At 39.1% G+C, this 19062-nt stretch overlaps 1 protein-coding gene across 5 annotated transcripts in view; it reads right to left on the reverse strand.

Moving 5' to 3' along the window:
• The window catches only part of LOC115220795 (integrator complex subunit 3), a 59974-nt gene extending 43543 nt beyond the window's left edge, over nt 1-16431 (reverse strand). For 2 of the 5 annotated variants that reach the window (XR_005002655.1, XM_036510429.1), the window contains exons 1-9: nt 15832-16425; nt 10189-10272; nt 7954-8037; nt 6909-7022; nt 5286-5370; nt 4344-4410; nt 3537-3678; nt 2021-2153; nt 137-234 (exon numbers count right to left, since the gene is read on the reverse strand). Coding sequence is in view for 4 of the 5 variants with exons in the window: in XM_036510429.1 (XP_036366322.1) it covers nt 137-234; nt 2021-2153; nt 3537-3678; nt 4344-4410; nt 5286-5370; nt 6909-7022; nt 7954-8037; nt 10189-10272; nt 15832-15906 (882 nt within the window). In the remaining variant the exon portion in view is untranslated. Of the gene's footprint in view, nt 1-136; nt 235-2020; nt 2154-3536; nt 3679-4343; nt 4411-5285; nt 5371-6908; nt 7023-7953; nt 8038-10188; nt 10273-15831 lie in introns of all 5 variants that reach the window. The other 3 variants (XM_029790938.2, XM_036510430.1, XM_036510431.1) reach the window with 3 other exon arrangements.
• Nucleotides 16432-19062: the final 2631 nt, after the last annotated feature.

A 19062-nucleotide genomic window follows, 5' to 3' on the forward strand; every position in this document is an offset into this window, starting at 1 on the left:
GATCCAATCCTATTGTTTGTGGACAACGGGAATTCATTCAGGGAACAATTTGGTCTTTAATTTATAAAGGTTTTGTGATTAACTATAGTTTGTTAGAAGACAAAGAATTTAAGACATGTGAAAAACTAGACATCACCTTGGTTGTTAAAAACATCAATTTGTTTTCCATGTCAGGAGTGAGACGACTCATTAACAAACGTCTGGAGGATCGAGCTTGCAACAACTGTACAATACCTATAACATGGAGAGAGAAAACATTAATGGCATAACATGGAGAGAGAGAAAACATTAATGGCATAACATGGAGAGAGAAAAACATTAATGGCATAACATGGAGAGAGAAAAACATTAATGGCATACAGAGATCTAAAGTAAAATAAGTTGTCTGTTTTGTTTTTTGTTGCAAATACAGTCTGCCAAAGTGAGAGAGGTAAATAAAACTTAAAATAAACTCAACCACCAAAGAAGATGTGTGTAACAATGGCAGAATTAAAGTGATAGTATGCTGTCAACTTAATGTGACAGTCCCATGAAAGGGAAGAATGCTACTGTTATTTAGCCCTAGGAAACACCGTTTCCTGTTGGACTTGACACATTTCCTGTGTCACTTTATCATGCTGCTACTGCATAAACATATTATTTCAGCAGCAGAATTATTTTCTACAGTTTTATTATGTCTGCTACATCTGTTCAAGCATTACACTTAACTATGGAACTAAATCTTAGACAATCAAAATTTTTAGCATAATAAAGCAATTTTATAAAGTTCTATAAATTTATGCCTCAAACAAGAAATAAGACCTTATATAAAACGGGGAATGTTTTCTAACTGTAATTAGTTTAGGAAGAAAAAAAGAAAAGAGAAACAGGCTTGGAAGTATCACCATGAAGAACAGCAAAATACAAAGAAGGCAAGGGAAAAGGAGAGTCTTCCTAATGTGGACCCCACAAAGGGACCAGCTAGCCAAGTTGACAGCATCATGAAAGATAAAACAATTAAGGACATAAAAACTAAGAAAGCCCATCAAGAATAAAAGTGAAGATGCTTAAAATATCTGGCGGAGTGGGATAGAGCCTAGTCGCTCGTCCCTAGATAAAGCCTAGTCACTCGTCCCCAGACAGAGCCTAGTCGCTCGTCCCCAGACAGAGCCTAGTCGCTCGTCCCCAGACAGAGCCTAGTCGCTCATCCCCAGACAGAGCCTAGTCGCTCATCCCCAGACAGAGCCTAGTCACTCGTCCCCAGACAGAGCCTAGTCGCTCGTCCCCAGATAGAGCCTAGTCGCTCGTCCCCAGATAGAGCCTAGTCGCTCGTCCCCAGATAGAGCCTAGTTGCTCGTCCTAGATAAAGCCTAGTCACTCGTCCCCAGACAGAGCCTAGTCGCTCGTCCCCAGACAGAGCCTAGTCGCTCGTCCCCAGACAGAGCCTAGTCGCTCATCCCCAGACAGAGCCTAGTCGCTCATCCCCAGACAGAGCCTAGTCACTCGTCCCCAGACAGAGCCTAGTCGCTCGTCCCCAGATAGAGCCTAGTCGCTCGTCCCCAGATAGAGCCTAGTCGCTAGTCCCCAGATAGAGCCTAGTTGCTCGTCCCTAGATAAAGCCTAGTCACTCGTCCCCAGATAGAGCCTAGTCACTCGTCCCCAGACAGAGCCTAGTCGCTCGTCCCCAGACAGAGCCTAGTCGCTCATCCCCAGACAGAGTCTAGTCGCTTGTCCCCAGATAGAGCCTAGTTGCTTGTCCCCACTACCTAAGTTCATCACTCACTGCATTTCCTTTCCCCCTACTTCCCTTTGCACCCTCACAAACCTGCTTGCACACAATGTGTCCCTCTTGAATCTCTTTCCCCACGACATATCCCCCTAACAACTTCCACCCTTTCTTTTCTGTCCACTCACTACATTGTTTCCTCTCCACCTCACTCCCACCCTAACCAATCCTTGGTTCAACAACTTTTATTAGTTACAATACAGCAGCAGGTAGAGAGAAGTCAGAATGGATGGGAGAAAAAGATTTTTTTTTTACCTGTAAAATTGGGATTTAATGAAGTTGGGTTGTACATTATATCACGCCACAACTTTTCAAATTCAGGAATTCTGGCCACATTCTGCAACACCCTGGCCAAATCACGTCCTATTATATTAACACAGTCAATAAACTGAAAAACAAAGAAATGAAACAGACAGGGAATATCAAAGGGTCAAACACAGTCAAGCAATTCAGAAATTCACTTCACAATTATGCATGACATGTTGGAGCAATTGTTTTGTATCACAATCTCAGGTTGATCTAAACTTGTGGGTGAAATCGAATGCAAGGAAAAAGCATAAGGGTTAGCTCTTTCAAATTACACCCCACAATCTTTAAGAGGAAGGACAAGCTGGAGAATTTAAGACTAGATACAGTAAGTATAAATAAAAAATAGGCTAATCCCACATTTGGTCATAGAGTTGTTCTGGGTTAAACAAGAGCAGCAGCAGCAGCAAGAGCAGCAGCAGCACATGGAGGTGAGATTACTGAATGAATAAGGTATTCAGCTACCTGCTCATGGATCAGGAGTTCACATTTATTGCTAGCTATGTCTTGTTGTATTTCTGGACAGAACATTTCATTCGACTTCACCCCAATTTACCTAGCTGCCAAGAATAGGTACCAGATCACCTGAAATGATCTTACCATCAACTGACAGATGTTCTAACTGGGAGGAAGATGCTTCTCTCTCTCTCTTTCCATCATTCCATGCAGTTGGAGTTAAGCACTACCAGCTATCAAGAAGACATTTGCTTATTATCGATAAGATATATGCAAAAATTATCTCAACTCTTGAGATACCATTCCACCCAAAGCCTCCTGTGATCATATTAAAGAAATTTGTCCAGGTGTTTCAACATTCTACAAAAGCTTTATGACAAAACTATTTATTAATTTAAGTTCCAAACTCTAGATTAATAATAAAGAAGTTGGGTATTTTAACAAATCTTTACAAATTCTTAATTACTTTTTGAATGAATTGAAACAAACACAAAATTGGTCACAAAAGGATATTGTCAGTGTTTGAAAGCAGTATTTTCAGGTAGCGAAGACTTTAGTGCACAAACTTTGGATAGAATTTACACATGGTAGTATTTTGTATACACAGACCATTAAAAATTAGAGGGAACAATGTTTAGGTCAAACATCTTGTCCTGCATGCTATATCAAACAGCCGTCCAGACCACAAGAAAGATAAACGGCTTGGGTAGAATTTAAGCAGGATTTGAACACAAACTGTAAGCTTGTTTCCCACATCTCTGGCAAAAAGTTGCAACAGGTTCCTAAATCATAGCTGAGCAGTGAACAGCAGAAAGGTATCCATATGCAAGAAAAAAAATTACTCCAACACGAACCAGTCTCCTCATCACTACGATGCCATTTAAAAACATGTAAAATATATAAATACACCTACAAATATATATACACATGCACACACATGTCTACACATACAAATATAAACACACAGAGAAAAGAGGTTCTTTTATTCCTTTGAATGTTTTGTTTTTACCTTATCACGCAATAAACTGACGCAGAATTCCACTTCTCGATTCCTGAGATTAGCATAAGCTGGATTACCATGATCAATGATGATACGAAGATAGGTATACACACTGGCAGCCATCAGAGTGGGGAATCTCTCTAACCAAGCTCTACAAACAATTAGAACAACATGAACATTTTCAAGCATTTGAGAAATTCTTGAGAATTTCGTCATTTCTCTTTTTTTAATCTATTTTTAATTGTTAATTTCAAATAACTGTTTTACAAATTTAGGTACTTTCATTGGATTTTTATTGATGCTTAAAATATCTAGCAGGCTGGGATACAGCCAAGTCACTCACGTGATTAATAAGGTTGTCCGACTGGCTTCCGTGCCGGTGGCACGTAAATTGCACCAATCCGACCGTGGCCATTGCCAGCCTCGCCTGGCACCTGTGCGGGTGGCACGTAAAAAGCACCCACTACACTCACGGAGTGGTTGGCGTTAGGAAGGGCATCCAGCTGTAGAAACATAAGATAAGACTGGAGCCTGGTGCAGCCTTCTGGCTTCCCAGATCCCCGGTCGAACCGTCCAAACCATGCTAGCATGGAGAACGGACGTTAAACGATGATGATGATGATGATGTCCAGGAAGGGGGTCATACCCAACAACTGGTGTAACAACACTGTAGTCAACAGTTACAGAGGTAAAGGAGATGCCTTACACAGAATTACAGAGGCATCGAATTATTGGACCAAATGTAATGAAAGTTGCAGAAAGGGTCATAGCGCTATTAAAGAAAACAAAAAGATAACAAAATTATTTTATTCTTACCGGTTTTCAGAGAGTAAGTCTAACATTTGTTCAGCAAGCCACAAATTCTTTGGACTAACATCTCCACCTTAAAACAAACAGAAGAAAAATAATAAACAAACTTAAGAATAACAAATTTTGTTATTTCTATAAATTATACCCGAAGATCCTGCAGTATATTAGCCCCTACACCCTTTTCATCTTGTGTCTTCAGAAAATTGGAAAAAGTGATATCAGGTTGTAAAAACTCTGATAACTTTAAAAGAAATGCAGAACCACCTCCAACCAATGCCATCCTGGAAATATGGGACATTCTATAAACAGATGGCAGAACCAGAATATGAATTCGTAAGCACTGAATAAGTTGTCTTCCATTCAGTTATTAAAGAATATTTAAAATTGGGAGAGAAGAGAAGAAAGAAAAATTGGAGTGATAGCTTGTGAGAATAAACTAGTTAATAAGAGAGAAAGACACAATGAAAGGGAGGGCGAGAGAGAGAAAGAAAGAGATGAAGAGACATCAAGCTAGGAAAAGACAGGGTAATGAATAGGGGAGAGATGGGGGGGTGAGAGACAGCAAATAAATAACAGGAGAGAGAGAGAGAATCAGAGATTCAAATGAAAAAAAAGTGGGAAAGAAGTGTTTAAAAGAGAGAGAGAGATAATACATGAGTAGAGTAAGAATAATAAGAGAAAGAGAGAGAGAGAGAGACTGAGAGGTGAATGAGCATAAAGAAAAGAAAGGAAAGAAAAGAAAAATAAGAATACAAATATTTAAATGCAGCAATACAATCTTTTAGCAAAACAAAATATTTTCTTTTTTTTTTTTTGGGGAAATCTGTTAATGAAAAAATAATAATTATAAGAATAAAAATGAAAAGAATAAACTAAGAAAAAAAAAATCAGTGTAGGTAAATGTTGCAGTGAATGATAAGAATTAAAGGTAAATGAGAGAAAACTGACCAGCTATCTGCCGAATTAATGCGAAACATGTGCCATCAGATCCAACAACTGCATTCTTCACAAACTCCCTCATCAGCCATAAAATCTGAGAACAAAAGAATATGCAATTGTCATAAACAAACAAGTGTTAAAGAATAAATCATCATAATAGTTTCCAACTGACAACAATCCCCCTCGGATAAGCCTCATTCATTATGGAACCACATCTGTGCAAAGATCATAATAAACAATACAAATAAAATAATTAAAAAAAAATAAACACGCTAATTATCATCATCATGCTGGCATGGGTTGGACAGTTCGACTGGGACCCAGAAAGCCAGGAGGCTGCACCAGGCACCAGTCTGATCTGGCAAAGTTTTTACAGCTGGATGCCCTTCCTAATGCCAACTACTCTGAGAGTGTAGTGGGTGCTTTTTAAGTGCCACCAGCACAGGGGCCAGAGGGGGCTGGCATCAACCACGATCAGATGGTGCTTTTTACATGCCACTGGGATGGGAGCCAGTCAAGGTGGCGCTGGCATCGACTGCATTTGGCTGGTGCTTTTTACGTGCCACAGGCACAGAAGCCAGTCAGGGTGAGGGGACTGGCATCGACCACGTTCAGATGGTGCTTTTTATGTGCCACTGGCACGGGGACCACAACTACAATTTCCATTTGATTGTGATTTTCTTTCATTTGATGTTGATGTACTTGACTCAATTGGTCTGCTCAAGTACGGCATGTCACCCTACAATCCAAGGATACTTTCTGAGTTGGCTGGTTATGCAACAATACTTTACAAAATAAAGAAGTCCCACAAGATTATCGTATCTTCATTTATCATTTCTTTATTTTTAATCATCTCACTACATTCCTACTAATTTACTATCTTCAATGGATTAGTGAAGCATCTAACTCCAGAACTGATTGCATATCTATATATCAAAGGGCCAGGATTTCTGGTGAAAAAGACTTGCACTCCCAAGCAAAACTGAGTTCTGGAAGAGCTATATTCTGGGTTCCCTATTCAGTGAAACTCCCTCCCCTTCTGCATTATGCCTACCCCTTGTCCTTTCTCCCCACCCAACCCAGAAACTCTATCATCTTTACTAATCCTGCTACTTGTCTCCCCACCACCATCACCCTGCTCCTTTTCCCAGTAGCAACGCAGATCCCTCTGCAGTAACTCGTTCCACCCCCCAACTCTCTTACAGTAATCCCCTCCCCTCATCCCTTAATATGAAGCTGGCCCACCACCTACCCCAACCATTGCCAACCCACGTTCATTTATTCCAATACCAGACAGAAACGAAAGAAGAAGTTAATCCAGCAGCAGCAGCAGAAGAAGAAGAAGAAGAAGAAGAAGAAAAAGAAGAAGAAGAAGAAGAAGAAAAGAGAAGAAGAAAAGAGAAGAAGAAGAAGAAGAAAAGAGAAGAAGAAGAAGAGAAAAGAGAAGAAGAAGAAAAGCGAAGAAGAAGAAGAAGAAGAAGAAGAAGAAGAAGAAGAAGAAAAGAGAAGAAGAAGAAAAGAAGAAGAAGAAGAAAAGAGAAGAAGAAGAGAAGAAGAAGAAGAAGAAGAAGAAAGAAAAAAGAAAAGAGAAGAAGAAGAAAAGAAGAAAAGAGAAGAGGAGGAGGCAATTACCTGTACTTTAACCGGTTGAAGTATTTTTAGCCATTTGTCATGAATGATCTTACCAAGGAAACCTTGGACAAGCACCATCCCATCCCTGCTGACCAATGTCATGTCACGGTACATCTGCAAAAAATACACATACATATATGAAATATACATATCAGGGTAAAGAGGAGCAAAAACCCCTTTTGGTCATGAATGACCGTGGGGTTGCACCTAGAAAGTTACCGTCCAAGGCACAAGTCGGGGCAAGGTTGTTTGTGGAAGACCAGCAGTCGCCCATGCATACCGGCCTCCCCTTTCACCATCACTGATGTTATCCAAGGGAAAGGCATATACATATATATATATATACACACACACATATATACATATATATATATACACACACACACACACACACATATATATATATATCATCATCATCATCGTTTAACGTTCGCTTTCCATGCTAGCATGGGTTGGACGGTTCAACTGGGGTCTGGGGAGCCCGAAGGCTGCACCAGGCCAATATATATATATATATATATATATATATATATATGTTCTTTTATTCTTTTTACTAGTTTCAGTTATTTGACTGTGGCCATGCTGGAGCACCGCCTTAAAGGGTGTTAGTCAAAGAAATCGACACCATGAAATTAACGTGCACATGACTGAGTACTCCACAGACACATAAACCCTTAACACATGATGCAAGATGTGACAAGGCTGGCCCATTGAATTACTGGTACAACTCATTTTTGCCAGCTAGGTGGACTGGCACAACATGAAATAAAGTGTCTTGCTGAAGGACACAATGTGCTGCTGGGAATTGAACTCACAACCTTTCGATCGTGAGCCAAATACTCCTAAATCACTAAGCCATGCACCTTCACATATTACAATAATGAAACCACAAATACACCATGTCTGAAGAACGGAAGGGACAGCCATAGCCGTGTGCCTTCACCATTGCTCAACCGGGTTAGTGCTGGATGCTAAACCAAGAACAATAAAGTACCTGCAGGACAGGAAATAATTGGCAAATTATTTTTAAAACAAAAATCTTTACCTTAGCTGCCATTTTAGGTTCAACAAGTATGGCATATAACTGGCCCAGCTGGATCTCTTCATGTTGGTTTGGGCCTTTCCCCACCTGGAAGAAAAAAAAACATACAAGAAATAAATAAAAAAAAAAACTTCAAAGATTATAAATATGAATCCATTTAAATGAATGGATTACTTATGGATTCCATGCATTAATCTCTAACCTTTTGCAAACCACACTTCCTTATATCTTTCGATAAGTAGAAAATGTGTCGAGGAAGATCCATAAAGTTAAGTAGACACAGTCTGCAGTGGAGTCTGTGCTGTTGTACAGGTGTGAGACTTGGACACTGACCAAAAAACTCACTCAGATGGTGGATTGGTGCTACAAGAGAATGCTGAGGATGGCTCTGAGCATTAATCAGTGTACATTGAAGATGAAGAACTCAGAGCCATATGGAAGCCTCCCAAAAGTTAGCTTGAAAATAGCACAAAGGAGACTGAGGTTAGCTGGACATGCTCACCGTCATTCAGAGTTGATACTGCACTTAGTGCTCCCGTGGGAGCCCCTACACAGACACACGAGAAGAGGGAGACTGAGGATGACATGTGTCGATACCCTAAGAACAGACACTGGTCTCTGAGAGACACAGGACATGGCAACGATGATAAGGGACAAAGACAGCTGGAGAGAACTCGTCCATGGATCTCAGGAATTTTACCTGCTCTAGATGGATAGAGAGTATATTTCTAGCATTTGAGAAGAAGCAGCAAATATACCGAACCTAGCTGGGTTTGAACTGAGTACTTAGGGGATAATTCTTACAATTGTGAAGCATTAAATCCAACATTCAACCATTATCTGCCTCCAAAAAATAAACTATATTAACAATACAAACACTGAAGTTTAACATTTCCAACATTGTTCATGTTTATATCATCATCATCGTTTAATGTCCGTTTTCCATGCTGGCATAGGTTGGGCAGTTTGACTGGGGTCTGGGAAGCCAGGAGGCTGCACCAGGCTCCAGTCTCCTCTGGAAGTCTTTCTACAGCTGGATGCCCTTCTTAAAGCCAACCACTCTGAGAGTACACTGGGTGCTTTTTTATGTGCCACCAGCACTGGGTCTAGAGGGGGCTGGCATCAACCACAATCGGATGGTACTTTTTACATGCCACCAGCACGGAGACCACAACTACAATTTCCATTTGATTGTGAATTGATTTGATTTCGATGTTGATGTACTTGACTCAGTAGGTCTCCTTTGCATTCTGGTATTAAAAAATCATTGGTTTTATTCTATGAATTCTATGTCTAAAGAGCAACAAAGATGAGGATTGCTACACATTATTAAAAGACTTGGTGCTACAAACTGGAGAAATAGAACCGCAAACATAAAGTAGAGCATAATTTTTCTTTATTTCTTAGCTTCATGAAAGTCTACATCTTTGAGTTAATAATACACATTATTACAAAGAACATGGCGTTAGGAAGGGCATCGAGCAGACTGAGCCTGGTGCAGCCTTCTGGCTTCCCAGACCCCAGTTGAACCATCCAACCCATGCTAGCATGGAAAGCGGACGCTAAACAATGATGATGATGATGATGATGGCACAAGCAAATGCCATGTCCTACGCTTTGGAGACAGAACAGATCTAATAATGAAATTTAATGGTCTTTGCTGCTTCAAAGGTTCAGTGCCCAATCACAAGAAATTGCTACCATTAAGCTAGCTTTGAACTGTATCCACATTTTCATTCTGCTACATCAATATTCTTAATTTAAAGTACCATAACATAGCAGTAACAAACTTCAAAATGTGCATCACAAATAACGATTCTCAAAAGAAACTCACTCCCCCTCCCCTCTCTGTGCATGCATGTGTGTGTGTGTGTGTGTTAGCATTTACAATCTATGCTGAGCTCTGGCTATAAACAGTGGTGGTGTCATGGTATACGACTGGGCTCTGATCAGTGACTGGAAAAGATTTGTTGATAAAACATTTCCTGTCGATAAATCATCTCTTAGCTGTACACTTCTACTTCCTCTGGAATAAAAAAAAATCCCTTACTTAAACAACCCGTAAGGGTTAGTAACTGGAAGAGCATCCATCTGTTAAAATCCTGCCTCAAATACCTGCTACCATGGAAAAACAACAAATATAGAATATAGAAAATATAGTAATTGGTTATCAGAAAAGAGACTGATTGAAACATGGGTTCTGATTGATTCAAAGAGTTCTGGTTGTAGAATACTTACATGGGCATTTAATGCATCATTGCATTCTCTTTCTGAGAGTCCATTTGTGATGCTGGTCAACACTGCATAGAATCTTTCACACTTCTGCAACAGAATTAATACAAAACAGAAATTAATCCAGTGAACAGAAAGCATGGCGCTGGGGTTCGCTTTAATTTCTCACCTCTTTCGGATAACAAAGCACTGAGTAGAACTTTCCTCCAGTTTAAACTTGATAGTGTGTGTGTGTATGCATATGTGTGTGAGTGTGTATAGGTGTGTAGCATATTCATATGTATGCATACATGTGTGTGTATGTGTGAAGGCACATGGCCCAGTGATTAGGATGTTACACTCCTAATCCTAAGGCGGTGAGCTGGCAGAATCGTTAGCACGCCGGGCGAAATGCTTTGCGGTATTTCGTCCGCCGCTGCATTCTGAGTTCAAATTACGCCAAGGTCGACTTTGCCTTTCATCCTTTCGGGGTCGATAAATTAACTACCTGTTACGCACTGGGGTCGATGTAATCGACTTAATCCGTTTGTCTGCCCCCTCTGTGTTTAGCCCCTTGTAGGTAGTAAAGAAATAGATTAGGATGTTACACTCCCAACTGCTTGATCATGGGTTCAATTCGCAGACCAGGCAGCATGTTGTGCTCTTTAGCAAACCACTTCATTTCCTGTTGCTCTTGTGCTGCGTGGGGGACCGAAATGTCAAAAAATAGACCCAACGTTTGCTCTGCATGTTTTAAACTAAAAGAGGTTGAGGTAGGATTTGCACTCCCACCTCTTAAAACCCTCACCATCAATGACTACCCTAGACAGACCCATGGGGTTGGAGGGCTGTCGTATGAGTGGTACAAAGGGGTCACAAACTAATGGGGGATGCAACAACACTCGTTACAGTGCATGCTGCCATACACTACTACATACACACACGAGTGGACATATACACATACACACATATATATAATCATATATATGTGTGAGTGTGTAAATATAAATGTATACATGGATGAACAGACGTGTACACATACATATGTGTATGTGTATATGGAAGTGGAAGCACTCTGTCGATTACGACGACGAAGGTTCCTGTTGATCCGATCAACGGAACAGCCTGCTCGTGAAATTAATGTGTAAGTGGCTGAGCACTCCACAGACACGTGTACCCTTAACGTAGTTCTCGGGGATATTCAGCGTGACACAGAGAGTGACAAGGCCGGCCCTTTGAAATACAGGTACAACAGAAACAGGAAGTAAGAGTGAGAGAAAGTTGTGGTGAAAGAGTACAGCAGGGATCACCACCATCCCTGCCAGAGCCTCATGGAGCTTTAGGTGTTTTCGCTCAATAAACACTCACAACGCCCAGTCTGGGAATCGAAACCGCAATCCTACGACCGCGAGTCCGCTGCCCTAACCACTGGGCCATGTGTATATATTGGGTTGACAAATAAGTTCCAGCTGTTTTTTATAATTTTGGAATTTATTGCATTTTTAAATTTTGGAATCTATTTTGTTTATTTTCTAGTTAATTTTGGTTAAATTTTGTTTAAAATGGAATGTCAAGTTTAGAAAAAAGAGCATTTTCGACACCTCGGTCTTTTTGCTTTTAATCAAAGTTCTAAGGCCGCAAAAGCTGCTCACGACATTTGTGCTGTGTATGGAGAGGGTGCCATAGCTAAAAGAACCACTCGTGATTGGTATGCCAAGTTCAAAAAGGAAATTTTGATCTCAAAGACGCACCTCATTCTGGTCGTCCAGTTGAGTTCAATGAAGAGCGATTAAACCAACTTTTGCACAAAAATTCTCGTCAAACGACAAGGGAACTGGCAGAGAAAATGTAATGCTCCCACACTGCTATAGAGAAGCATCTTCACTCGATGGGAAAGGTTCAGAAGTATGGAGCATGGGTTCCGTATGCTTTAAGTGACAACAACAAAAATCAACAAGCCACAATCACTGCTGGTTTGCTTGCTCGTCACCGCTCAACTCATGAACACAAGCAACGATTTCTTTACCGAATCGTTACTGGCGACGTGAAATGGTGCCTGTACATCAATATGAAGCAACTTAAGGAATAGCTTAGCCCAGGTAAACAAGCGACACCGCGTGTGAAATAAGATCTTCATCCAAGTAAAACAACATTGTGCATATGGTGGGATTGGGAAAGGATTATCCATTACAAATTGCATGAATGGAACCACGGAACTCTATGTTCAACAGATGGAACGACTCAACACAGCTATTCAAGAGAAAAGACCTAATCGGCAGCATGGAGTTCTTCTGCTGCATGACAATGCCCGCCCTCATATCGCCAATATGACTAAGGAAGCCATTCAAACGCAAGGCTGGGAAGTGTTGCCACACCTACTGTACTCTCCTGATTTGGCACCGACAGATTTCTACCTCTTTCGATCAAGTGCTATGCGTGGAGTTTCATTCAATACTGATCCAGAATTGAGAGCTTGGTTGGATCAATTTTTCAAGTCAAAATCAAGTGATTTCTACTAATGAGGTATTAAAAATCTTGTTGAAAGTTGGGAAAAAGTTGTAAACAAAAATACATTATTGATTAATTAGTTGTTATTTTTTATTAAACCTTTTAAAAAATTTAAATTTTAAAAACCGGCGGGAACTTAGCTGCCAACCCAATATATATATATATATATATATATATATATTATATATATATATATATATATATATACACACACACATATATGTGTGTGTGTGTGTGTGTACATACACACACACACAATGTATATAGGTTTGGTAAAACAAATACAAGAAAGAGAACTCAATACTCTGGTATATGCTATTTTATTGTGAACCAAGAGAAAGTTAGAAGAGCAACTCAAGAGCCAAAAGTTCACAATATAACTTGACTGAAAAATTCGTTGATTTCTCAGAATTGCAGTAAAAAGTCTAAAATACACTAAAAGCTAAGATGCAACGACCAGTATATTATCTCGCACATCCTCCACTACATATATTCAATCCGGATAACCTATGAGTTGCTCTCAATCATTCACCTGGCTACTTACATACTGTAGGTCTGTTCACTGAGCCCTGATTAGGGTATTGCAACTAAACTAACTCAGATTAGAATAACCTCTCCCTCCAGCTTTGAGCAGACCAAAATAATCTAATAAACTAAATGAGCTGTAGACTGTATGTCATGTGATTTCCATTGGGGGATCAACTCCTGATCAAGTCACTGGGGAACAGACATCTGGCATGTCATGGGCATCTTGAAACCTGGCATCAGAACCCCTCGCCTTCAAGGACTGATTTAATGACAGCCAATTCCAGAGGGAGAGGGAGGGAGAGAAAATATGCCCTACCCTATTGACACTGAAAAGATGAAAAACTTGACCTCAGCACAACTTGAACTCAGAACAAAGGATGTGAGGATGACTACCACAAGGCAATTAATTTATCCATTGCTCTAACAGCTTGACCAATTTGCAGCCATATATATCCATGTTATGTAGTGTTGCACTCATGAGTGGGGTTTCAATCCCTGGTCTGGGTGGTGTTGTGTTCTTTAGTAAAACACTCTAGCTCATACTGTTCTGCAAATCTCTTCAACACCGGACATGCTCGAGCAACGTCGATGGACAAACTGAGCTAATAATATACAGCAGCACATACATGCAATCGCAATAAACAAATCATTCGTGCAGGTGCTTCAGCAAGATATTGCAGAACCGTCTATCTTGGACTACAAGATACTACCATCATACACGTTATATGTGACGTGTGGAACTCATGGATTACTCTGAAGTTTTGCCTTCATAAGTTCTATCTACACGGTACAACTTGATGATTCCACTGTGGTTGTAAAGATAATATTACCATTCCTGAATGGAGGTCTTTCACTCTTTCAAGGGCACCGAATAAGAAATATTATTATCCTACATTAACATAATCCACAAATTTGTAGAACATGGCTTGTCGTGTACTGCAATGACTTATTACCCATTTTATCAACCTTGGATGGACGAAAGGGACCCTAACAAGTTTCAAAAATAAAACAGGGGTAGAATTAATTCAGCAATAAATGATCTTCGGATGTTGAGCCTCATGGAGGCAAATGACAAGAGACCGAGATTTTGCTGTTCTTGAGGAGACACATCAAGCTTAGTGAAATCATAGCTGTGGCCAGTGCCGGTGACACGCAGAAGGCACCCATGCTAGTGACACATAAAAGACACCCAGTACACTCTTTGGAGTGGTTGATGTTAGGAAGGGCATCCAGCTGTAAAAACTCAGCCAAAAGACTGGAGCCTGTGCAGTCCCAGTCAAGCCGTCCAACCCATGCCAGCATGGAAAACGGACGCTAAATGATGAGGATGACTCACTGCTTCTGCCAACTCATCACACTGATTTTTAACATTAGAAGACCATTGGTGAGGGAGGGGGCAGTCGGTTGAGCCCTGCATCATAAGTACATAAATACATAACGGGTATCTATTGTTATCGACTTGAAGAACGATGGTTGGAAGGTAAAGTAAATAATATCGAAACGGTTTGACTTTGCAACAGCGGAACGATGGTGTTGTGACATTGATGTTTTTCTTTTATTTTTCTCTGGTAATTGAAACCAGGTCATAAGCTCACCTCAGCATAAATTTTTGCTTCACCTCCAAGAGACAACAATAATAAGGACTCTTTTCACGGGAGACAGCCACCAAGATTGGAAGTGACTAGCTCAACAGCTATCGCTCTACATTTTCAAGTTCCGCTTTTGTTTACGAACGTTACATTTCAATTTCCTTCTATTTTAAAGTCTGACCCGTTCTTCTATTTAATACAAAAGGAAACGTGGCAAGCTGGTATCTTGGTTTATAAGAAACAATGAATGAGAAAAGGAAGAAGGAAAAAAAGAGACAAGTTGCAAGTCTCTCCATATGAAATGTCTCCAACCACAGAAGCAAAACTAAAGTTGGAATATGGCTTAACCGACACTTATCTATTATTCTGCTTTACTGCATAAAACCTCTGATTTATAAGAGAAATAAAACGATATTAGACAACATTCATGCCTTTCCCAAGAGTCAAATAACAAACTAAATGGAATGGCTCCAACCACTCGAAGAATAGAAGAAATCAAGTGGTGGACACTTTTCCTATTTGTGTCGCTATAAACTTTATTCTAAACAAATAAGACAAGAATTAGTCTTTCTTTCCCAGGGGTAACAAATTCAAACAAGGCAGAGATTTCCGACTGAATCAATCCCCAGCATATTACTGGTATTGTGTGTCGATGCCATAAAAAACGGTTGAGTCGACACTGAATGCAATTAAGGTTTGAAAATTTACGGAGAACAAATTGAAAAGCGGTCGAAAAATCATTAAGGAACGAGAGCTTTATAGTTTCAGAAACAAAAAATAATAATAATAATAATAATAATAATAATAATAATAATAATAATAATAATAAAAGAGGAAATGAAAAAAAAGGAGAAAAGGATGAAAATATGCAAAATTTAATTAAAAAACAAGAACAACGACCAGAATGTCAATAAGTAATTAAGAAGATTGATAAATATTTTAGAGGGAAATAATTTGTCAGTTTTAAGAGTTGTGGCTTAGGTTTGTTTAAAATAATTCTTCTTATTCTTATTTTTATTATTTTAGGTCAATTGAATATAAATACCTCTTCGAGATCATCCTTCGGTTCTAAAACGGACGAAAATATTAATCTGGATCCGGGATTTTTCTCTTTTTCCATATCTCTTTTATTTGTTTCTCTTCACTCACGCGAATGCTTATAAATCTGACAGAATTAATTAATAAAAACTCAGGTCTTCATTTCTGTTTTTAGGAGAGAAATAATTAAAAAAAAAAAAAGACCTCAACAGATTTACCGTCTTTGATAGAATAAAATCTATTCAATGTCCTTCTACACACCGATTCGATGTTATTTATTTCTAGTAAAATACTGTAATTTCTTATTCTTTCTTCTTAATTAAGGATATAATTATAAAGTGAGGCAGGTTTTGAAAGAAATTGTTTCTTGAAGAAGAAAATAGATTTTTTAAAAATCAAACTAAGAGCATGCCTGAGCCGTAATTTGGTTCGACTGCTGTTAGAAACGGATATTGCTCCATAGAAAATATGTCAACAAAATGTTTTTTTATATAACAAATTGATATTTCGTTACATATCTTAATCATCTTGTAATTAATATTTGGCAAAGAAATAAGTAAATTTCATTTCTTTTTAAATATTTCAAACAATGAGGAATGTAAAAGAGAAGAGATCGAAATTTAGTTTATGGTACGTAGACGGTGTGAGCATATTTGAGTTCCTTGGTAAATATTTTTCCACCAATAAACAAGCATCCGCTCTCCGCACGAATGTCTGTCGATATGCGTGACTCTATCTGAACGCGCGCTTCGGAATTGTTACCGTTTATGATCATAATTTGATCTCAACAGACATTCTCAGCAGCAGCTAAAAATATATGTTAAACGCAATTCAATTTTTGGAATGGAGTCAAAGTGAAAAGATCCATATATATATATAATATATATATATATATATATATATATATATCAAAACAGATGATTGTAAAAAATTTTTGACCGTATTCATTCCCCGCTACACGTGTTTCATTTCCTAATAGGAGTTACAAAACTGTCTGTACATGTAAGAAAAACAGGTACATTAAAATAATACGAAATTTACACTTGGATGAAACTATACTTAAAGCTTCCCCTCCATGAAGATTTAGTATTATTTTAATTCTCTGATGAATTTCAAATAGATGATGTCTTACGTGTTTACCTTTGTAAACTCCTATTAAGAAATGAAACGTGTGCAATGGAGAATAAATAATGCCAAAAAAGATTTTTTTCAATCTTCTGTTTTAATATGTAATTACCAAAAAAAATCTCTTTTCCAGTATTTTTCAACTCTTAAACAAATAAAACATCTCCATACAATTTTGGAGTCCTGGAATATGCAAATGCACTTCATGAGGGCACAGCTTGGGTTCTAACCCAACCTACTTAACTGAGGATGGTCTTACATATTCGAGGCATTTCCTTTTATACAGACCTGAAACATGCGTTAAATGATTTCAAAATATCACTTTTTGGTTTGACTTCATTATTAACTGGCACTTCTATTGGAGTTCCTATTTCTGAGACCAAGAACCTCAACTGTGACATTGTAGACCTCAATCAGAAACTGATCCCAAGTTCCATCCAATTCTATTTCCTCGATGGCGTTTCACAGATTCTCACACACATTAGAGTTCTTTTAATTTCAACACATCTTTTTGTTCCTCCAGATCTTATTTTACACACGATGCAAAGTTTCAGTTTACTGTCTTTGAGCTTATGGCACATCCCACATTGTGCACCCTGCATCACTTGGACAGTGCAAACATCTGGAAAGGTTTGTTTTGAAAGGTGATAATGTAATGAAGAATATGTCTGGATCTTGGATCTACCCAAGTAATCTTATGAACATCCTTCCGATGAAAAAAACTGTGTTGCAAATACCAAACTCAAATTCAGGGCAAAGCTGAAGAGGGCAAAGATCGTTACTGATCCTTTTGCCTTGACTATGCTTCCCCACTACATCCTAGGTCTCACAATCACATCCAAAATGGGTGCTGAAATCACCAAGGAGGAAGATTTGCAATTTGAATCAAAGTTATGACTGTTCTAAAATCTTGGTAGAAAGCCATGATAGATCCAAGAGTGGAAACATAAGCAGAAAGGAGAGTCGTAAAATGATTGGATGGTAAAGGCAGTGAAATGAGTCTTTCACTGAAACCATGAGGTTGTTCTAGTCTGTGGATTAACTCTGTATGAAGGGCAAAGACCAACAACCCCCTTTCATGCTTCCTTACTCTTTAGCTTAAACTTCCAGACAAAAAATATATTCAGCACCTTTTTCTGTCAATTGGTCTTCATCACTCAACTAGGTTTCTGAAAATGCAGCAACATCAATATTTTCCCAAGCCAACTTCTTCACCATTATGCCGCTTGGTCATTCAGGATTACTTGACCCTTTGTCATCAAAAAGTGTCCTGACATTCCACATCCCCCCCCCCCAATCTGTTTTTCTTGCTTGCATATTGTCCTGCTGTTGTGACCAGCTTCATGGTCAAACAAGCATTTGTTTGGATTACCTTTTTTAACCCTAACCCTAACCCTTTTCAGATTTCTTGGTGAGTAACACTATTCTAGAGGGAGCTGCTCACCCTCTCACTGAAGCATGCTACTGTTCTATCAATAATGCAGTGATGTTAGGATGGGCCTTGAACTGCTTGCATTCAGATTTGTGACAGTGTGCTCCCAGGTGATTAAACCTGCACATGATGCCCATGTAACTAAGAAGAGATATTGGTACACTTTAATGGCAATGCTACACACTTGACAGATATGCACAGCACCCCCTCCTCCCCAAAAATCTGATGTCCAGTGACAAACCAAAGAAAGACGACTAAATGATTATGGAGGCCACATGTGTTATTTATATGGACTTTGACCTTTCTAGTTCTGCAAGTGTCAGGCAGTATGGCACAATTTTCTCGGTCTTAGAAGTCTAAAGAGCCCCAACAGAGTGTCCAATAATCACCCTCCTCACAAGTGAGCTTGGTGGGGTTGCTGCTTCAGTCGTTGACAACTTGACCGTATCACAGGTTGTATTGGGTTCCATGCTACAAGTAGTGTTCAAGAGTAACCTGAACTATATAGATAAACAGACAGACAGACAAATAGATAGATAGACATGCAAATATATGGATACACACAAATATATGGATACACACATGTATGTGTGTGTGTGTAGAAGAATTCAAAATATAAATGGTTTAACAACATACCAAGAATTCATCTCCTTATTCAATTTTCCTATATGTCATTATCAT

Source organism: Octopus sinensis, linkage group LG17 (genome assembly GCF_006345805.1).
Source record: "Octopus sinensis linkage group LG17, ASM634580v1, whole genome shotgun sequence".
Lineage (NCBI taxonomy): Eukaryota > Metazoa > Mollusca > Cephalopoda > Octopoda > Octopodidae > Octopus > Octopus sinensis.